Here is a 24,122-nt window from a genome sequence, read left to right on the forward strand (position 1 = left end):
TCAACGTGCTCATGTGATTTGGCCAATAGGAGGGGCAGAGAAGGTAATTAGTAGTAGCCACTGGTGGTGCTATGATCGGACCCAGAAATTCTGGCCTAGTTCGGCAGAGGTGGTAAATGAACTTTTACAGTCAGTTAACTCTCTTGCCTCAGGAAAAGGAATCAAACCTTGATATTCAGCATGTTGGTGAAGCTATATCCACTAGGTTACCCTAATGGTCTGCAGGACTAGGCCCAAACCTAAGTCAGGAAAGATGCTGATATGACACTAACGCCTAGCAGTTACAATTTACATTTCTGATTTACCTCCACAAGATACAGTGACACACTGTAGAATACACTTAGATCTTCACCAGCTGACACTCACACTGTCACACTAATAGTATCAGGCAGGAAAGAGGCTGATATGACACTAAAGCCTAGCAGCTACCACTTACAATTCTGATTTACCTCCACAAGATACAGTGACACACTGTAGAATACACTTAGATCTTCACCAGCTGACACTCACACTGTCACACTAATAGTATCAGGCAGGAAAGAGGCTGATATGACACTAAAGCCTAGCAGCTACCACTTACAATTCTGATCTACCTCCACAAGATACAGTGACACACTGTAGAATACACTTAGATCTTCACAAAGTGACACTCACACTGTCACACTAATAGTATCAGGCAGAAAAGAGGCTGATATGACACTAAAGCCTAGCAGCTACCACTTACAATTCTGATTTACCTCCACAAGATACAGTGACACACTGTAGAATACACTTAGATCTTCACCAGCTGACACTCACACTGTCACACTAATAGTATCAGGCAGGAAAGAGGCTGATATGACACTAAAGCCTAGCAGCTACCACTTACAATTCTGATTTACCTCCACAAGATACAGTGACACACTGTAGAATACACTTAGATCTTCACCAGCTGACACTCACACTGTCACACTAATAGTATCAGAAAGGAAAGACGCTGATATGACACTAAAGCCTAGCAGCTACCACTTACAATTCTGATTTACCTCCACAAGATAATGACATACTGTAGAATACACTGAGATCTTCACCAGCTGACGCATACACTAATAGCATGAGGAAGAAAAGTGGCTGATATCACATCAATGTCATATTAACTTGAGATCAATACCTTAAATACAATTGTAAGAACGTCTATACATTTTCCATTAGTCGGGAGTTGCAGATGTTTTAGGAGACAATAATTCAGTTTGGTGAAAATAGTGTGGCTCATTATTAACTTAGAATGACAGAAATCAATACTGTGTCAAGTAATGTATGACCCTGTCAGAAAAGGTTTGGTCGTCCTACATCACTATCTGCTGAGGAGATACTACGTGGAAACATTTACATATATACATGTACATGTATATATATATATTTAGCGCAGATTTTTTAGATCCCTTTCAAACCGGTTTTCTTGTATAAGCATAAGTGGAATATATGAAACCAGAGACCATATACTGATATTGGTATCTGACGAAACTCATACTGATTTGGCATAAATATTAGTTGACAGTGATCATGTGAAGATGCATGGCACATCATAGTCTCTGTGCTGTTTCTGATTTGTGTCACATACCGTATTTGCTGAAATAAGGGCTTGGGTACTTCGAAAATTGACAATTGGGGACACTTATAAAAACTAAGAAACAGACAATAGTTACATTTGTTGTCTGAGATCAAGCAGTAGATAAAAACTTGGTTCAACAGTTTCTATAATAGTTACTAGGTTATCAAAATGCATTTTACACAGCTGTTTTCTGTGACCAAGTCAGTAGTGAGTGAGTGAGTATGGTTTTTACGCCGCTTTTAGCAATATTCCAGCAATATCACGGCGGGGGACACCAGAAATGGGCTTCACACATTGTACCCATGTCGGGAATCGAACTCGGGTCTTCGGCGTGACGAGCAAACGCTTTAACCACTAGGCTATCATGAATGTTGGTATTTGAGAGGTACATATGCCTGGTGTCCAGTAAACACTTCAGAAAATTTTAAGTATAATTCAAACAACTTAAAGTCTATCAAATCATTAATAACACAATAGATTTCTTGGTTATAAATTTAAAAAAAATAATAAACCTATAATTTTGATTTCATAGATAGCTAGACTTACCTAACAGTATAAATGCAGTGAGTGAGTGTGTTTGGTTTTACGCTGCTTTTAGCAATATTCCAGCAATATCACGGCGGGGGACACAAGAAATGGGCTTCACACATTGTACCCATGTTGGGAATCGAACCCGGGTCTTCGGCTTGACGAGCGAACGCTTTAACCACTAGGCTACCCGACTGCCCGTATAAACGCAGATATTTCGGTAGCCAGGACTCTTTAAGCAGACAGTGTCATTGACATTCTTTCAAATTAGATACAAGTTGTGGTTCGGTCACTTAAATCTTTTGCCAGTGATCTTCAGACAACTACCTTTATAAACTAGATGGTATCTGTTAAATGTAAGATGAAACTAAGGGGAATGGGAAACCTTACCAGATAAGAAGTGCATCATTATTCTTATCAATTTTCTGGACCATGTTTAGGCTAAAAAAATAATAGTCTTGGTTCTAAGGCACCACCCGCATCATCATAAAGTCTGCCACATATTTGTTTTTGTTTCTATTTTTAAAAAATGTAAACATCCTAATCCTTAAACACAATACACAAAAAAATTGAAAATGGAAACAAAAACAAAACACGCAATGAACTTTAGGATGATGTTGGCAGTGCCTGAGTACCAAGGCTATTATTGTTTTTAGCCTTCCAGAAGAATTAGACAGTGAACGAATCTGGATCTTTGAAAAAAACATATGAATGCTTGGGTTTTTTATCATGACTGTCCCACCCATCTAAATTGCTAAATTTGTTGGTTACAAAAATAATGAAAACATTACCAATACTTCAATTATAAAATGCTTATCTACATTTTTGATATGTACCAGTCATTTACAGATGCAAGAATTGGAGATTTTCAAAAGAGAACACTCAACTTGACTACCGGTAGTATCACTGATTCACCATCAACAGTGACACCTCCTTGAATAGGTCACTCGGTTCACTGGCCTAGAAAGCACAACAACCATACTGACAACATATGAACACAAGCAAAGCTTTAATTTGATTATCAAAAAAAAAGGAAAAAGTATTCTGTTTCATTTTCCCCACTCTATACTGTTATTGGTAATGGCTGTAGATGACCCAGATGTTGACAGATGACGCAACTCTAATGCCATGTGTACACTACAGAATCAGCTATCTGCCTACCACAACACAACACTCATATCAACTGAAGTATCTACCATACCTTGTACCGGGGTTGTAACTCTGAATGCAGCCAACTATTATCTCCCAGTCTCAAAACAATGTGCTCCACGTGTGCATGTGAACACAACCCCACTAGTGCTAAAAATAGCCCCACACGCAGAGCTAACCTAGTTGTTTAGCCACATATAGCACTAGAGTTAAACACTGAAAGAAGGCGTTGTGTGATTGCTCCATGCTTCATTGATTCGGCCTGGGGGATGTGTCAAAGATTTCAACTGAACAATGACTTTGTAAATGATGCAATCCCTGACAAATGGACGACAGACAACCTTCCTTTGTTGATGTGTCAATAGGATTTGTGAAATCTAATATTGCAACAGAATCAGAAGTGTACTACCTCTGACATTGTCTTTAATTTACTGACAATAAATCAAGTGAAAAAAAAAAGGAAAAAAAAAGATCCAAGCAGGATCTCTGAACTGAACCAAGATTAACAACAAGGTCTTTTTGTATTCCAACCAGCGAGTCAAAAATATACATTTCAACATGTTCACAAATTAATTGCTATTTCTGACCCATTTCCACTGAAGTGCATCCAATTATGAAGTATGCATGTCAGCTATGTCAATGCTGCTGTCGGATCGAATAAGAAAACATGAACTACTTTTCCATTCCTTAAATTTACAAAAAGAAAAGTGATGAAAACAACTACACAATATATGTTGGCAACACAACATACATTAAAGCTGTATACTGTCTTCAACATGCTCCACATGGTCCAACAGAAGGGATACATTCCTCCCTAGGGCAGTATGAGTGATATACACACCAGTCAACACATGAGATAAGATGCACTGTCACCCTATATCCCACCCCACCCTCCCATCAGCATGACACACAGACAGCGATCATAACCCAATCTAATATGTGGACAGTTCAATCAATAACAAAGATTACTGCATGCCGAAAAACATGCCGGAAATATTTGTCAAAGTCAAGCCAAATATCATTAACTTATTCACTTATTCACACGGGTTCCTTTTTTTGAAAATCTACTTGCCGATGGAAAATGAATACCATATTTGATGTTATAAGCGCCCACGGCGATATTTGCTAATATATTTGCAAGTGAACAATCCCAATTAGCACCCCTTTCGATTGATCAATGTACACAAGACTTACTTATTTGCATACAATACGCACTGGTGTGTTATATGCACCCTTAATTATGGGCAATTATATTCTGTAAAAATATATCTATCATACATAAACATTTCAGGCTGTCAGCATAAACCATGAAATTTATCTTTCAACTCTGTTTTTTTCACCAAAATAATATTCTAATAAGAGCCCCCATTTCTAATTTTGAGAGCGCCCTGGGCGCTTATTATGTCGAATATGCTAAGCTAAAACCACTTGCCCTGAATGAATTTCTAGTTGCCCAAAACTTTTCATTGATTGAAGTGAAAACCATTGCAGATCAGATCCACACACAATTTCACTGAATGTAATGGAAACAATACTGAATGAAATTCTGAACATAAATTGTTGAAAAACATCAAGCCAGATCGATACACTGAACAGTCTGTATTACCTGATAATGTAAAAACAGGGCTAAATGTATACTTCAGTACCTCTAAGTTGAAATGATCTCCTTACTCGAGGACAAGTAGTGACGGGTTATTTTGTTTGTCTGAATAAATTAACTTGTTCCAGGTGTTACGCAATGGGATTTTTGAACCCCTGTGTATACCTTGAAATACTGTGCATAACATGCTCCAGCATTATTATACACCAAACAAAAAGGGCGGGGGTATGTTATACCAAGGAATTCCATCCGTCCTTCCGAGGATATTTTTGTGTGTAACCTTTAATTTGAAAACTACTGCATAGATTCTATTCAAACTTGCTGAACATTTTCTATAATAATAGGAGAGGTGCAGTGCAAAGTTTGATTTCAAGATTTGGATATTCAGAAAAAATACAGCTATTTTTTTATTTCTTTACCTAGAATTCCTAAACAAATTTAAGGATAGGAGAGGTGCAGTGCAAAGTTTGATTTGCAGAAATAATTAAGATTTTTATCATGTTTTGAACTTAGAATTTTTTTTACTTCAACATTTGTGTGAGCTATAACTTGAAAACAACTTTATGGATTCTTTTCCAATTGGGGGTACAGTTTCTAAATAGGAGCGGTGCAGTACAAAGTTTGATTTCGATTAGTGGATTTTCTGAAAAAATATTGCATTGCATTGTTTTAAACTTAGAAATATGTTGGAGTTAAAGTCTGGGTATTAGTGAGCTCTGCTCACTTTTTACCGTGCTAATCTATGTATCGATGTCATATTTTCAAACTAGAGATGTTTGCATTTACGTCAAAAAAAAAGAAGCAGCCACACCAATGCCTTTCCCTCAAAACTCCGAAAACATTACTTCCAGACCTTGACCTTAATTTAAACACCTCAGGATCCAGCAATTCCCCAAGTCTCTGGATTGTACAAGTAAAAGTGTAACAGTAACTGGCAATAGATAATACAGCCATGTTTCACAATAACCTCAAACATGACTTTGACCTTTGATAGGCATAGCACCAACATTAGATGAGGTAGGATTTATAAGGATACTGGCCTGTAGAGGCAACTGCACCTCAGAAGCTGACCAAAATATAACCATGTTTTACAAAAAAGCTGAATGCTGACCTTGACCTTTTGACTAATCTTGACCAAAATCTTTTCAAAGCAGGGCCCATTCTACTTGACCAGGTATATACCAAATTTTCTTTAGTTTAATTTCATTAATATGGCTTCAGGGATGTGTAACCACAACTCTTTCACGATTGTTTTTAATGTTATTTACTTTGACCTTTTCATGACATGTGTTAAAAGACTTGTCCTTCACCATTTGGAAAAACATCCATAGAAGAATAATGTCTGATGCCAATCTTTGTGTAGTAGTCATGAGAAAAATCGCCAGTGGTGTAACGGGGGGGGGGGGGGGGGGGGGGGGCCTCTTAGTTACTGATACAAACCTACAATTTTGAAATCTGAGATGTCACTACTGTTTTGAACCATCCAATCATAGCATTGACGGAACGGCTTGATTCAGCAGCTTTGATCTAGCTACCAAAGAATTCCACTGGTTGCCATGATAACAGCAGTTGGAATAAGATAGCAAACTTATGTCAAATATGACTTGTCAAGAATAAAGGCTGTATTTCTAGATACAAAGGCATGTTTTCTTGACCTTGCGCTTTGAAAATATGATCACGTTTTTAATTCCTACCAAGCGAACTGCATCTACAGACAATGTCTCTATGCAGCAGGTATGTGCTTGAAATAAATAATAACACCACCTAACTCTGATAAAATAATGTCAATATATACCGGGGTAATGTCAATAATTTGCACTTTAAAGAAACAAATTCCAAACCAAGACCACATTTGTTAAGTTGGTTGGTTTGGTTGGTTTTGTTGGTTTGTTGTTTAACGCCGCACTCAGTAATATTCCAGCTATATGACGTCCGTCTGTAAATAATCGAGTCTGGACCAGACAATCCAGTGATAAATATCATGGGCATCGATCCACGCAATTGGGACCAATGACATGCATCAACCAAGTCAGCGAGCCTGACCACCCGATCCCGTTAGTCGCCTTGTACGACAAGCATAGTCACCTTTTACGGCAGGCATGGGTTGCTGAAGACCTATTCTACCCCGGAATCTTCATGGGTCCCATTTGTTAAGTATAAGTGAACGGATAATTCTATAAGCCTTTCTAAAGAACACTAAAATCATAAAATCTAGTGAGTTAGGTTAATTCTTTTGAAAATTTGTAGATGATTATCATTAGGTGTAACTCATTTGGACGAGAATAAGGTTGACACACCGATGATAAGAACAGAGGTGAAAAGCAGATAAAAACCTATAACAAGCAGATCCTGGAACAGGTAAGGGATGCAACTCCGCACAGTCTGAAGACCACATGATCTGACATTAAAATGCAGATGAATAATGCAGCACTGCAGTAGGCAGCCAGTGTTTGAAATTCAGAATGAAAAGTTGAGGGTAAATAGTTTATTTCCTGTCCACATAGAATGTTTCTACCTTTCTGAACTATCCATGTACACCAAGATGGGATAGCATGAATCATGATAGGATATTATCGAGCCATCACACAACGTCACTGGTTGTTATGAAGGCAGCAGTGTGGAAGATAGCACATCGAGGACAGCGTGAGATTGTGAGCCAGTTGGATATAACATGGCTGTGAAGAGTATTTCAGTTATTACATATCACAGTGCCAGCATAAAGTGTGAGGAAAACCCAAGATTATTCAGGTCTTTGACATTTATTACTTTGGCGAAAGCTATGAGCACAGCTATGGTGCTGGTTAAAAATTAATAATCTGTGCAAATTTGGGATTAAAACTCATAATAATTGGATTCAGCACGTCACCATTGACAACTGGGTGACCTGGGTTCCCTAGTCTTGGAAAGAATCAATCAGTTGTTGATAATCTGGTATTAAGTATGTGTGGTCTTAAATTTCCAAACTAAAGATCCTTAACATCAATGTGATTAGTGTACAAGTGTCTGAGGTAGGGTATCTATGTCCAGAACAGGCATGCATACTTCGGCTTTGTAAACTATATTACTCCACATTCGATAGGGATAATTTTATCTTTCCATGACAAACAAAAATTATTCTTAAAATATGTCAAATGTATATTTAAATAAAATCCCTATCAAAAGTTGAATTGCATATAAGTTCATTTCAGACCAAGAAACAAACATCTTCATTCTAAGTATGCATGTATCATGAGTATTGATGGAGTAGAAACTGTTTGTGGTATGTGTAACACCACACTCGTCAATATTCTCATGACAGGCTGAAGACCAATTCTAACCCAGGTAGACAGCATGAAGTAAACCTATCAAGTCCTCACCTCATTTCACACTTGAGGTTTATGTAACATAACTACATATTGGGAGGATAGTGAGAGAAAATAACACAGCGGGAGAAACTAAGAATGGGCTGCCTCTCACTTCAATGCATGTAGGAAAGAAAACGCAAACTACCTTTGATGCCTTCTTGCTCTTGAGATCTCGAACCTTGCCGCCCTGGTCTGCTATTTTCTGTTCCAGTTCCTGATTCCCTCCCTTGATGCCGCTGCCACCAGATGGCGCTGCTGCCTTCTTCCCGCCGTCTGCTCCAGGCTTCCAGTCTTTCCCAGTAGCAGACTTGTAGTCGGCCTTGAGAGCCAGGAGGACCTTCACTGCAGCATCAACTTCCCCCTGCAGACGATCAGCAGAAATAATTGATTATTGTCAGAAAAACAAAGTTCAGAAAACTTTCCCTAAATCCAGATCATTTCCAGGTTTTGGAGAGGGTAGAGTTTATTTGCTCTAGTTTGAAGCAAAAAGAGATGAGATGAGTTGAAAATTCCAAGTATCACTTCTGTTGGTAACATGGAGTCAACTCTTGAGACTGAGAAAAATTATATATTTATCTACTGTTTTCATTTTAACTGTATCCAACATTATCACATAGTTTTAATTAACACAATTTGCAAGGAAAGTACAGGTATTCTCCCCAAAAGCAGCATGCAGCTAGCCTTTGCAGATGTGCGTGTTGCTACAAGGGATAATGCCTAACAGCCATGTATATAACTGGCATATGCATTAGTATTTGTGTCACCATGTTCACTTATTAAATTAGCCACACAGATCCACTGGACCCATTATCATATATAATCCAGTACTGATAGGCTAGGTGATAGCTTTCACGCCAAAGCGACATTCTCGCGAAAAAGCTCCATCTTACCCAACAATAAGCGGTACTGTCTTGTGAATGTCTTGATAATCTGATCAGTTTTGTGATGACAAACATCACCAGAGTGCCCTTACCCTCCTTCCCAGTTAAGTGATTAATAAATTGACTACTGAAGCTGGTTTTTAACACAATTCTAATAATATCTGGCTTAAAGGCTAGTGATGATGATGATGATACTACATTTAATAGCAACTTCCCAGCAATATCACAGCAGGACATGGGCCTCACACATTCATTGCTGTTTGTATGTAGTTTAAATTTGCACTCAGCAATATTCCAGCTATATGACGGCTGTCTGTAAATAGTCAAGTCTGGACCAGACAATCCAGTGATTGACATCATGACAATCGATCTACACAGTTGGGATAAGATGACATGCATCAAGTCAGCAAGCCTGATCACCTGATCCCGTTAGTCGCCTCTTATGACAAGCATAGGTGCCTAGTACGGAAAGCAAGGATTGTTGAAGACCTATTCTCCACCTGGATCTTCAATGGGTCACACATTCAATGTAACATTTGGGGAATTAAACCAGTCCTTAGGCATAAAAGAAAACACTTTCACTACTGGGCTACCTCACAACCTACAACAATGATCCAGAGTGATGCATCATGGCCTGTTTACTCCAGTGATGTCCCTTATGTGTCCCTCCTATTGACCAATCATATTTCTTGCATATACTTCAAACAAAATGGCTGTGCCAAGTTAAGGCAGTCTGATCTATATTGTCATAAAACGGGTCTTAACTCGCGAAAGGCATCAACTTAATTGAGCACCCTGATTTAAAACATGTAGAGATTTGGAAAATATTCAGTTAATGGTACAAATGCTTTGCAAATCCTGCAACTGTCTGAAATCTGCACAGCAGTTTACAAACTGGATGTCGATTTCGTTACACAATTTTGATTGGACTGTGCATAGACTCATAGTCCAGCCAAAACAAAACTCTGATTTTTCAGCCTAGTTCGGCAAGGTTTGGAAACAGGACTTTTATAGTCAGTTAACTCTGTTGCCTCTGGAAGATGCAGTTACATGTATTAGGACTTAAGAAATAGTCGTCCTTCAGATAGAGGCATGGAGGATGATCAGTGCAAACAAATATGGACAACCCACACTCTCATGAAGCAGTAAATGAAAGGTCTGTCATACGTTCTTAACTATGCTACAGTGGATACAAGCTAGAATCATTTATGGCTACAACCTTTCCGTTGTATCACTGACGATTCTGCTCGGTGCATGTTGCTGCCGTTTCGATCCACCTAGTCATGGGAGATAACTAAGATGGCTTTACTCAGAAGCTTTTATGTAGCTACAGATATGCTACACTGGTTGCCATGGCAGCAGACAGTGAAATGATTGTAGCATTGAATTGAGGTTATCAGACACGGTCAACTTTCAAGAAACTATTGAATCATATTTTGACTACACATTTCAGTGCTTGCAAAGAGTCACATTGATAGGCGTCTGAGCTGTACATATCTCCAAAACATCCCCTCACCAGTAGAGTTTATGTCCCTCAGGTTCTTGTGAACTCAGGACACCATGTGTCAATTAAGGATGCTGTCATATCATTTTTCTGGATGCATATTTAAGGTATACAATTTAGGTTTGCAGATGAGTAAGTCTAGACGAAAACAAAATGTTTTAAGCTGGTCCAGAAGATTGTTTGCAGGCTAATCTTTCCTTAAATTCTACATAAATATTGTTGCTACAGTTTCGATCCATCAGGTCAAGGGACACAACTCAGATGGCTTTACTCAGGAGCTTTTATATAGCTACATCTATTATTGTACTGGTTGCAATGGTAGCAGACAGTGACATGATTGTAGCATTGAATTGAAATCACAGACATGGTCAACTTTTAAAGAACTATTGAATCATGTTTTGACTACACTTTTCAGCACTTGCAAAGAGTCACAAAGTTAGGAGTGTGTGCTGTACATCCTTCCAAAACATCCCCTTACAGATGGAGTTTGGTCCATCTGGTCCATCAGGTCCATCAGGTCCATCAGGTACTCAGGTACTCATGTACTCTGGATACCACCATGTGTCAATTGAGGATGCTGTCGCATAATTTTCTCTGAATACTTATTGAAGGTACAAAAATTAGGTTTGCAGATGAGACAAAGATTTAAAGGCAAAAAACTCAGTTAAGCAGAAGAATGTTTGTACGCTAATCTTTCCTAAAATTCTACATAAATATTGTTGCTAAAAAAATGACAAAAAAGAAATATGATTCTTTCACAAATTTTTGATCATATCACAGACTGGCAGTTTCAAACAAACCTATAAGACAACCGGTCATTGCCACAGAATAATAGAACATGATTGAGTTGGGGTTTGAAATTAAGAGAACAAAATCAATAAGGTAATTCTAGAGTCATCTGCACAAATCACAGGTCTGTCTGAATAATCAAACATGGTATTATGATGTTGCTGCAGTTTCGATCCATCAGGTCAAGGGAGACAACTCAGATGGCTTTACTCAGCAGCTTTTATGTCACTACAATTACATTGTACTTGTTGCCATGATAGCAGACAGTAGGATGATAGTAGCTTCAAGGCACTGACATAAAGAAGTCTGAAATGATATCACAGAATGAAGTGTTTGCACTGGACTTTATGCCATGCTAAATACAGATTATTCATAGTGACTTTTACCATGTTTACATTTTTTTCTACTTGAGAGTTTAAAAACATGTGTTATCTTGATATCAGAATCTTATTTTTATAATGAACTTTAGTTTATTTGATAAAGCAGAAATTAGCAACTTTCATAATGGTGTTTTTTCACAGATGTGGCCTATAAGCCAAGGCCTTATATTTGCATCATATCTTTAACTTATTTTTACCAGCTGATGTTTATAGCACACAAATATAAAACATTGGGAACACTAAGATGTTTGTTTGTTTGTTTGTTGTTTAACGCTGCACTGAGCAATATTCCAGCTATATTATGGCGGTCTGTAAATAATCGAGTTTGGACCAGACAATCCAGTGATTGACATCATGACAATCAATCCACGCAATCGAGATACGATGACATGCATCAACCAAGTCAGCGAGTCTGACCACCCGATCCCGTTAGTCGCCTCTTACGACAAGCATAGTCACCCTTTTACGACAAGCATGGGTTGCTGAAGACCTATTCCTCCCCGGATCTTCACGGGTCGGGAACACTAAGAAGTGAATCTCATTCATTGTACCCATAACAGGATTGATCCTGAACACTTTGACCCCTAGGCTACCACAACACAATATAACAACTTAAAAGTGAAAAGCTTGCTGATTGTTTGATAAACAACTGTCACTACTGTTTTGAACCATCCAATCACAGCATCGACGGAACGGCTTGATTCAGCAGCTTTGATCTAGCTACAATCGTATTCCACTGGTTGCCATGGTAACAGCAGTGGGATGAAAGTAGCAAAGTTGGGACTAAATGCACACTGTTAAGTCCTTGTCCAAAGATCTGAGCAATTGATGCAGGTGACAAAATGTTGACAGTACAGATTGTTGGGTCTTACACATTATGCTTTATGACAGATGTCTGACAGCTGAGAGAATTCTTTCACTTAAAGACACCATGATGGTGGCAAACTTCAAGCTTTATTTAAATCAAATGGGATGTGTTTAAGTGGGTGTGGCCAAAAATGTGTATGGATATTTTTGCTTTACTGTCAATCAGTACAATGATGAATTTCCATCCACACCAAGTTGGTGGAAAACGTACATGATCTTGTGTCTTGCAATCTTAATGAAGAATGAGTGACCGACTGAAGTATTCAGCTCCTCACACAATATTCCTGCAGCATCAGAGTGAGTGAGTGAGTGAGTGAGTGAGTGAGTGAGTGAGTGAGTGAGTGAGTTGGGTTTAACGCCACTGAAGTGATGCAGGTCTCAGACGTTTACCACTTCCGTGAAACCCATGAGCACAGGTATGGTGCTGACAAACCTAGAAACATAATCGGGGCGAACCAGGATTCGAACCCACAATCATAGGTTTCTGGCGTGCCCATCCTGCAGCATCTGAGGGGACACCACAAATTCACTTGACACATTATACCCATTTGGGGAATCGAACCAGGTGCTTTTGTGTGATGAGCAAACGCTTCAAGCAATAGGCTACCCCCCAGTCCCACTTTCTGAACAATGATCTTCCTTTTTTGAGGTCACATCATATATCTAACAGCCACTGGGCTCTGCTACACATGGGATTAATGACTGGAAATTATTGTCATAGATAGGAAGCTCTGACTAGAGATGAAAAGTATATACTTATTTCTTCTTTGGTCCAGATTTCAGAAATCAGTCCTGATTGGGATCAATTTGTGGAAACACATCCACCCAAAAGACAACTTCAATAAAATACTGTGTGGTGTCATGTTATACCAAACATATTTTCACTATTTGTTTTGAAATAAGTTATACACATATCACAATACAAAACAATTTGGTAGTCCCAGATTAGTTTGTGTAAACAGGGTTAACATTAAATAAATTAACACGATAAATGATGTTGCCACAGTTTCGGTCCACCTGGTCAAGGGAGAGAACTCAGATGGCTTTACTCAGCAGCTTTTATATAGCTACTGATATATACTGCACTGGTTGCCATGGTAGCAGACAGTGAAATCATTGTAGCATGGAATTGATGTTGCAAACTTAACAGATTTTGAAGTTATCACACATTAACATTCAAAGAACGTTCTACTGAATCACGTTTTGACTATACTTTACAGTGCTTGCAAAGAGTCGCATTGATAGGCATCTGAGCTGTACATCTCTCCAAAACATCCCCTCACTGGTAGAGTTCATGTCCCCCAGGTACTTGTGAACTCAGGGACACCATGTGTCAATTAAGGATGCTGTCATATCACTTTTCTGAATGCATATTTAGGGTATACAATTTAGGTTTGCAGATGAGTAAGTCTGGAGGAAAACAAAATGTTTTAAGCTGGTCCAGAAGATCGTTTGCATGCTAATCATTCCAAAAATTCTACATAAATATTGTTGCTACAGTTTCGATCCATCAGGTCAAGGGACACAACTCAGATGGCTTTACTCAGGAGCTTTAATATAGCTACATCTATTATTGTACTGGTTGCCATGGTAGCAGACAGTAGGATTATAGTAGCAAAGATACACTGAACATAAATCAAGAGACAGAAATATGGGTCCTTGATTTGTAGTCACGCTGTGCACAAAAGTCATTGAAGTTCTAGGAATATAAAACCTTGTCAATTGCATGAAACAGCACAACCAAAGCAATAATACTGGTACTAACTGTGTACGTTTCTCAAAGATGGATGACAACAAACCTGAACACTGAAGACCTATTCTACCCCGGATCTTCACAGGTCGGGAACACTAAGAAGTGAATCTCATTCATTGTACCCGTAACAGGATTGATCCTGAACACTTTGACCCCTAGGCTACCACAACACAGTATAACAACTTAAAAGTGAAAAGCTTGCTGACTGTTTGATAAACAACTGTCACTACTGTTTTGAACCATCCAATCACAGCATCGACGGAACGGCTTGATTCAGCAGCCTTGATCTAGCTACATCAGTTACTGTACTGGTTGCCATGGTAGCAGACAGTAGGATTATAATAGCAAAGATACACTGAAATGGAGAACTGCTGAACATAAATCAAGAGACAGAAATATGGGTCCTTGATTTGTAGTCACGCTGTGCACAAAAGTCATTGAAGTTCTAGGAATATAAAACCTTGTCAATTGCATGAATCAGCACAACCAAAGCAATAATACTGGTACTAACTGTGTACGTTTCTCAAAGATGGATTACAACAAACCTGAACACTGCACAAGTCATTACCTTTCAGACAGAAGCAACAAACAAATGCCAAATGACAAAATATAAATTATCCTTTCACAACTTTTGATCATATCACAGACTGGCAGTATCAAACAAACCTTTAAGACAACCGGTCATTGCCACAGAAATAATAGAACATTATTTAGTTTGGGTTTGCAAGTTAGAGAACAAAATCAATAGAATTATTTGCACAAATCACAGGTCTGTCTGTGAAATAATCAAACATGGTATTATGATGTTGCTGCAGTTTCGATCCATCAGGTCAAGGGAGACAACTCAGATGGCTTTACTCAACAGCTTTTATGTAGCTACTTAAAAAAACTGGTTGCCATGGTAGCAGACAGTAAGATGATAGTAGCTTCAAGACAATGACAAAAAAGAATTCTGGAATGATATCATAAAATGAAGTGTTATGACTTAATTTCAGACCAAACTTAATACAGTTCATTGTCTTTGAATGCACACATATTGTTGCTACAGTCTTGTTTCATCAGGACAAGGGATACAAGTCAAATGGCTTTATTCAGAAGCTTCTATGTAGCTGATATTCAGTACTGGTTGCCATGGTAGCAGGCGTGTCGTGATTTTAGTATGGAAATAGAAACTTAGAGAATTCTGTAATGGCTATCAAAAACTCGAATGCCTTCAATTCAGCCTTGTTGTTCACCTATGTGATTGCAACACAAAGTCTTTCAAATTGAAAGATATAACACAGCAATGACACTGGTATTAACTGTTTCTTACAGAAGGACTTCAACAAATCTGAAGAAGTCACTATATACATGACATGACAGACAGTAAACTGCAGAGGAACACTTAGATGCCCAGTGGCAAGGTGTATAGAATTCTTTTCAGATCTTTGATCTCAAAAATTGGTTGAGTCTATACTCTTCAGACAGATTAAACTGATTTCCTCATTAATAACTACTCACGGTGCTGTGTGTTTAAGAATATTCTATGATACATTTATTTCATTGTAAAGATATGACGTAAAAAATAAAATATTTGGCTCAAGGGCAATAACATACTTTAGTTTTTAAAATCTTGAATTTTTTTGGGTAAATCTAAATGCAGAAATTTGATACTTTTATATAGCTTTACTGTTTTTGCATAACTGTTTGCATATTTGTCAAGTATTTCTGCCAGCTCCAGTTCAAGCAGAACAATAAAACATGCTAGGTTAGCGACTTTAAGTGAGTGAACGAGTATGGTTTTATTCGAGCAATATCACACCGGGGTACACCAGATATGGACTCCACACATTGTACCCATGTGGGGAATCGAACCCAGGTCTTCGACGTGACGAGGGAATCCTTTAACTACTAGGCTACCACACCACCCCTAGTGACTTTAACAACATCACAGCAGTATCACAGCAGAAGGGCAACTCACTGTACTCGTGTCTGGATCCACCCTGAACATGTTTACCTGTAGACTAACCCAACGCAACTCAAAAGTGAAAAGCTTGCTGAACGCTTGATAAACAACTGTCACTACTGTTTTGAACCATCCAATCACAGCATCAATGGAACGGCTTGATTCAGCAGTTTTGATCTAGCTACCATCAAATTCCACTGGTTGCCATAGTAACAGCAGTGGGATGAACATAGCAAAGTTGGGACAAAAGAGAAGCATAGCAAATGCACACTGCTAGGTCCTTGTCCAAAGAGTCAGAGCAGGTTCATGTTATTTTATACAAGAGTAAGAAATATTCCAGCAATATTATGGTGGCCTGCAAATAATCAAAGCAGGACCTAACTAACCAGGGCTGAGCATGCCCCACACCCTATCCAGTTTGTCACCTCTTGCAACAAGCGTAGGTTGCTGGGGACTTATTCTACCCTGGAGCCCCCATGATGTCCAATGATTTAATGCTTTAGATGAATAGCACAGCCCTCTAAATAGCAACCATTTTGGTGGCCAAATGCAACTTAAATCTACGATTGGCCTAATCTGCTCGCCACTTGGCTCCCTAAAAGTAATCATAACCGGCGATAATATCTGTTCAAGATATATGTTGGCTCCTAAAAACTTAGGTTTAGCACCTAGGATATTCATGTTTGGAGCCGCATGGAGGGATGGTGGCAACTGATGGAAGAACACTTCAGACACAAACAAATCTCTTGCGCCAACATTCTTTACTTCAAATGGTGTCCATCACTGGCACCAATGTATAAACAGCGACCGTCAATCGGCTGGCTATGGTCAGGGGCAAGGTCACCCAGTGACATGATGTAAACTACCTCTAACTGCTCACTAAAGCATCGACAAGCAGAAAAGCGAGTAGATTTTGCACACTAAAACTATTCGCTGGGGAGAGATCGAGTCGAAAATGTTTTCAGCAGACGACAACATGCAATTCAGCTGCTGCCTACACATCCTGTTCTGGATATATTGTAGACCTGTACTTGTTTTGTGTCTTTGGTATGCCTGAATCATAGACTAAAACCCTGCAGGACCTCTCTTAAGTTTGAACACTGGGATTGTCTTGTGGACAGATAAAATACATCCATATGACAATACTTAACACAAACTGTTCTTTGACCAGATAATATTATATAACACAGTTGAACATGTTTACCTTTGACGCCTTCTTGGACTTGAGATCCCGCACAGTGTTGCCCTGGGCAGCAATCTTGTTGTTTAGGTCATCCATGTTGCCACTCGACGCCTGGTTTGCAGGGGCACCAGACCCTGTAGGAAGCTTCATGTCAGGCTTCCAGTCTAACCCTGTCGCTGCCTTGAAGTCTGCTTTCAGACTCAGTAACGACTTCACAGCTGCATCAATCTGGTCCTACAAGGACAAACACCACAAATGTACCATGTACTTCATAAAAGATTGAAATTCTTAATTAGGATTGTTTGGTTGCTGTTTAACGCCGCACACGGCAATATTCCAGCTTTATAACGGCGGTCTGTAAATAATCGAGTCTGGACCAGACAATCCAGGGATTGATATCATGAGCATCGATCCACGCAATTGGGATACGATAACATGCATCAACCAAGTCAGCGAGTCTGATCACCGGATCCCGTTAGTTGCCTCTTATGACAAGCATAGTAACCTTTTATGACAGGCATAGGTTGCTGAAGACCTATTCTATCCCGAATCTTCACGGGTCCTTAATTAAGTATTAACATATGATATTACTCATAAGGGTAGAATGATCATGTGCAATACCTTTCCGTTATTTGCACAGGGGCATTTTAGCAATTCTCAATGCTGATTGGTCAGTTGAAATCATACAATGTCACTGCTTCATCGTTGAGAAAAAAAAGATATGATGTCATCCATTGTTCATGTCACAAATTGATTACAATATGTCATCTGAACAATAGGCTGCAAGGGAAGTTTCTCTGTAGGGTTGACAGATTTACAGATTATGTCCCTTGTGAAGGGTTGGGGGGCTAGAACTCAGGACGGACAATATACCCTATAGCTTATGGTATTCAAATATTCAATAAAAGGTGACATCATCACAAACCTTTGGTGCCTTCTTGGACTTGAGCTCTCTAACTTGATTGCCTTGAGCTGTGACCTTGTTGTTAAGGTCATTGACATTGACATCACCAGCTCCGACCTTCTTGGCAGCTGCAGCTGGTTCTGGCAGTTTGACGTCTGGCTTCCAATCCTTCCCGGCCGCTGCCTTGAAGTCGGCTTTCAGACTTAGCAGTGTCTTCACAGCCACATCGACCTGGCCCTGAAATATCAGAACATTCCTCAATGTTCAGCTGTGTGCAAGTCATCATTCAACCTAGTTACGTTGGCCATGACTTGACTGCAAGGATGTAGAACACTCCTTGATTCTGATTGGTCAACTCTGATAATTAAATTTCCGTGAATAAATTGTGTGATGTGTAAAACCACATACATGTTTTTGCATAATGTCTTTTCAACGGGTGATTTAATTCAGATTGGGTCGTGAAAATCTGCTTCACCATGGCCCAACAGTACCTTAACTATGCAACAGTGAGTGAGTGAGTATGGTTTTACGCCGCTTTTAGCAATATTCCAGCAATATCACGGCGGGGGACACCAGAAATGGGCTTCACACATTGTACCCATGTCGGGAATCGAACCCGGGTCTTCGGCGTGACGACCAAACGCTTTAACCACTAGGCTACCCGACCGCTCCTAACTATGCAACAGAAGTTTCAATTTCACACATGGCACAGAGACCGACCACCTGTTACTGGTTGGCTATCAGGACAAGCAGGGAGTCTTAAAACAAGCATGACATATAAGAAATAATTTGGAATTGCCACAGTGGTAACTGGCAAGGAAGGTCAGTACTGCTCACCTTGGGAGCTTTTTCTGACTTGAGTTTCCGGACTAGGTCTCCCTGAGCACGGATGTTGTTGTCGAGGTCGACCTCGCTGACGGAGCTCAGTTCCGAGGGTGGCTGCTCGTCCTGAGGGGATTTCTCTGCAGACTTTCCCTTCTTGCTCTGAGCCTTCTGAAAAACAGATAAACAACCCCCAGTGAAACAAATGTTATATTTGGGATAACACTTTCTTAGTAAAGTACAGATTCTCGTACTTTTTTGGGTTGAGTACCGTCCGGGATTCGAACCCACACTTGCCAGAATGAGGCACCTAATTGCCAGCACACAAAGTCAGCGATCTAACCTACTCAGCCATCGAGGCTTCCACAGACGTATTTGACTGCAAAGTACTACATATTCTGTGGACTTACTGCAACATTTACAGTTCTACCTTAACACCATCCTTCCAGCAGTATCCTGTGTCCTTGCATACAGAAACATGTATCTGACTGAAAGTGGGTGAGTGACTGATGGCAGCAATATTCTTGCTGTAACTCCCTGTCATAACAGTCCGGGACACAATCTTCATTAATCGTCTCTTATGACAAGCATGGATACTGGGGACCTATTCTTCTCAGGATTCACCAAAGGGAGAATGCTCTTATAGATGTAATCTTATGATGGCCCTGTGAGTCACCTCCTTGGCACTGGCCTCCTGCTTGTGTTTGGATCCTGTAGTCGGCATGTCCTTCTGATGGCCGTCAGGGATGTTCAGCAACACACAGGGACTTGCTCTCCCAGAGTACCGGCTGCAACACAACATCTTGTATTAAACTAAGGCCTACATAGGCTCAGCTGTCAAGAGGTGAGGTGAGGTGAGGTGAGGTGAGGTGAGGTGAGGTGAGGTGAGGTGAGGTGAGGTGAGGTGACATTGGGTTTAACGTCGCGTCCAAGATTATTGCACTTATATAGTGACATGCATGCACGTGTATTTTATGTGTGTGGCTGCTTGTACTAGTCCGGACTGATGCCGTTTTATAGTGCTAGCTCACTGAGATACCATGCCGCAGTTTAACATGAATACCCCTCAGACAATGTATACTGACTCCGAGCCGACCAGTTCTTGTTTTAGCCCCTTAATGCCGAGTGCCAGACAGGGTAACAACAAGTACAATCTTAACATCTTTTTGTATGACACGGCCGGGGATCAAACCCCGGACCTTCCGCTCTCCAGGTGGACGCTCTACCACAAGACCAGGGAGGCGGTCTCAGCTGTCAAGAAGGCCTTGCAAATAGACAATCAGTTTTCAGACTAGGGCCCTCTTTCACAAAGTGATCATGGCGCTGGAACTGCTGTAAGACTGTGAAGCGTCTTGTGCAACAGGACCTATATCGATATAATTTCACCTCAAAACATTAATTCAACACTGGAGTGGTTGGTACACTGGTGATTTAGATAATGCAACAGCTCCTGAAGACAACTCCACATTCACAAATCCACACCTTGAAGTGGCCACATTCACAAGCTGTTAATGAAGACTGGACAGACTTAGGACGCTACCCAGAAGTTGATCTCTTGTTTTACAATGGTACAAGAACCTCTACTGAAATGCTGCATTGAAATAACAAAAGAGCTTGAAATCTGTCAGTCAATACTCTGTACCTGACTGGTTCATAAGGTTGGTCGCAGATGAAATAACCTCGTCTTTGGAGCTGGATTATCTCCCCTTTCTTCAATGTTGCCAGACAAGGATCACCCAGCATCTCGGTTTCATTCTGTAGCAATAAAGGCAAGATGTGACTTATTTCTGTGTACAAAAATCATGACCAAATCAACAAGAGTTTGCCACTAACGTGGCTATATCCCCCGCCCCTGTTGCAAAATTTATGACATAATTAAATCTAAACAAACCCTAACCTTTTTTAACTGAGGTGGAACTTGTCATGGAAATTGTAAAAAAAAGAAGAGTTTGGAACCTAAGTCCATCTTGTTGCCATGGAAACGTAAAAAATACAAATTTCTAAAATTTCTAAATAGCAAAAGGCACCATTCAGCATGTACTTGACAGACCCGCAAAGTTTGATGAAAAAATATTGAACGGTTTCTGAGTTATGCTCCGGAAACGAAACGTGACGGACGGACGTACGGAGCCCGTTTCTATATCCCCCGCCAACTTTGTTGGGCGGGGGATAATAAATGTTAAGAATATCACATTCCACTATCCTGACAACAAAGCATAGTTAACTGCAAGTTATTACAAAAGGGATCGAAATGGATCTTTTTTCAAAGTGTGCCACAAGGCACTTACGTGTAAAGATGTTTAGGTGTGCCCTTTGTGCCAATAAGAATAATACTTTCAATAATCTTCGAAAGCAGGGAAAGTTTCAAATATGAGCCAGAGAGCAGTTGTCATTTAGATAGTTTGTTGTTTAACGCTGCACTCAGCTATATGACAGCGGTCTGAAAATAATCGAGTCTGAACCAGACAATCCAGTGATTGATGTCGTGAGCATCAAACCACGCAATTGGGATCGATGACATGAATCAACCAAGTCAGCGAGCCTGACCATTAGAAAGTTTACCACCTAGATTTTCATTGAGATTGATGTTCTTTTCAATTCCTGAATTCCAGTATTTCTGTTTTATCAATTTATGGATGTTTGAGTGTGTATACCCTGGAGTCCTTGTTGACAAAGTCCTTGAAGTCTTCCTCCTTGCCCAGCACAGGCTTGGTGATGAGGTAGTCCAGCTGTACACACACCGCCGGGATCAGTGGCGCCTTGTCCGTGACTGTCAGCCACGTGATCTTCTGGGTCTTCTTGTAGTCCTGTACAAGGCACCATGTTTTAGTTGAACTTGGCATAACGGACAATATACACTTGGCATAACGGACAATATACACTTGGCATAACGGACAATATACACTTGGTATATTGGACTATACACTTGATATAATGGACTATACACTTGGTATAATAGACTATACACTTGATATAATGGACTATACACTTGGTATATTGGACTATACACTTGGTATAATGGACTATACACTTGGCATAACGGACAATATACACTTGGTATAAAAGACTATACACTTGGCATAACTGACTTCTATTATATTAAGTTTTAAGTGAGTGAGTGAGTGAGTATGGTTTTACGCGTCTTTTAGCGATATTCCAGCAACATCACGGCGGGGGACACCAGAAATGGGCTTCACACATTGTACCCATGTCTGGAATCGAACCCTAGTCTTCAGCGTGACGAGCGAATGCTTTAACCACTAGGCTACCCGACCGCCCCATTAAGTTTTAAGAGTGAGTGCATGAATGTAGAAGGCAACATTGTCACTCACATCTGGGGATGTTTCAGTTGAACAACAGACAGTATATACTTGGGGTAGCGCACAATATACGCTTGGTATAATGGACTATACACTTGGTATAATGGACTATACACTTGGTATAATGGACTATACGCTTGGTATAATGGACTATACACTTCGTATTATGGACTTTACACTTGGTATAATGGACTATACACTTGGTATAATGGACTATACGCTTGGTATAATTGACTATACACTTGGTATAATTGACTCCTATTATATGAAGTTTTAAGACAGTATATACTTGGGGTAACGGACAATATACGCTTGGTATAATGGACTATACACTTGGTATAATGGACTATACACTTGGTATAATGGACTATACGCTTGGTATAATGGACTATACGCTTGGTATAATGGACTATACACTTGGTATAATGGACTTTACACTTGGTATAATGGACTATACACTTGGTATAATGGACTATACGCTTGGTATAATTGACTATACACTTGGTATAATTGACTCCTATTATATGAAGTTTTAAGAGTGACTAACTGTTGTTAGACAGCAGTGTTCCCTGTCCTAACCCCGCCAGTTTCCCCCACAGCTTGCTTCATATTCAGTGAGTATGTTAGACACCACTTTCAGCCATCTCCTGGCAAGGTGACACCACAAAGGTTATTCACACATTGTACCCACGCATGGAATCTAACCCAGGCCTTTGGTGTGACGAGCCAGTACTTTAACCACTAGGCTACTCTGCTGCCTTTTACTGCTCACCGCAAACACTGCTCACAGCTGTGTCAGGCTTTGTTGTGAATTCATGTGGAATATGTTTCCAAAGACTTCATGCAAATACTTGTGGTAGAAATAACCTCCAATGCTAAACATATTTCTGAATTTCATCAACTATTTTGCTTCATTAGTTGCTAGGGCATTTGCCATAATTGTGAATAAGTATTGACTGGTGACCCAGTCTCCAGGCTCTACCACAGTTACAACCCTCCATAGAGATGGGATTTCTTCCACACTTACTTTGTTGTCCAGGTTGAGCTCAGCATCAACGGACACCACTTTGCCTTCACCGTCCCTGCCAGAGAAGAACAGAGTGAGTGAGTGAGTTTCAGAGCTAGTTAATTTTATAGTGAGTCTCATCAGAGAGTTTCATAAGAGTGGATTTCAGAGTGAGTGATTTTCAGGTTATTGGTCAGTAACTATATACATATCCCCAACATATAAGTAGAGAACTCTCAACTTATATAGACGTGTATATATACTCACTGCCAAAAGAAATGCAAACCATAGAAACAGAGAGATGTATGTATGTTAACAAAAGATGTTTCCAATGAGTACCACTTTATGACAAAACTAGCAAACAGTCAAGTGTTACCACAGTGTGCCTTTATTCTTATCATGATATGCTTTTACACGCTAATCCTGCCCCAAGACAAATGGTGCATCTCGAGTCATGGATGTCACATGTGATGTGTTCATGAGTGTCAGTTCACGCAACAGAACATTATGTTCGTTTATGTGTCGACAAGTTAGACAATTGTCACCTTCGTTCAAT

The 24,122-nt window shown here is 39.8% G+C and overlaps 1 protein-coding gene across 2 annotated transcripts in view; it reads right to left on the reverse strand.

Moving 5' to 3' along the window:
- Nucleotides 1–24,122, reverse strand: part of LOC124134776 (bifunctional glutamate/proline--tRNA ligase-like) — a 53,636-nt gene that overhangs the window by 11,703 nt on the left and 17,811 nt on the right. For both annotated transcript variants that reach the window (XM_048403791.1, XM_048403792.1), the window contains exons 15-22: nt 23,588–23,642; nt 21,895–22,047; nt 20,883–20,995; nt 19,917–20,028; nt 19,256–19,411; nt 18,440–18,655; nt 17,536–17,748; nt 8,358–8,573 (exon numbers count right to left, since the gene is read on the reverse strand). In XM_048403791.1, coding sequence (XP_048259748.1) covers nt 8,358–8,573; nt 17,536–17,748; nt 18,440–18,655; nt 19,256–19,411; nt 19,917–20,028; nt 20,883–20,995; nt 21,895–22,047; nt 23,588–23,642 — 1,234 coding nt within the window. The remainder of the gene's footprint in view (nt 1–8,357; nt 8,574–17,535; nt 17,749–18,439; nt 18,656–19,255; nt 19,412–19,916; nt 20,029–20,882; nt 20,996–21,894; nt 22,048–23,587; nt 23,643–24,122) is intronic.

This window comes from Haliotis rufescens, unplaced genomic scaffold (genome assembly GCF_023055435.1).
Source record: "Haliotis rufescens isolate VD_foot unplaced genomic scaffold, xgHalRufe1.0.p SCAF_3, whole genome shotgun sequence".
Taxonomy (NCBI): domain Eukaryota; kingdom Metazoa; phylum Mollusca; class Gastropoda; order Lepetellida; family Haliotidae; genus Haliotis; species Haliotis rufescens.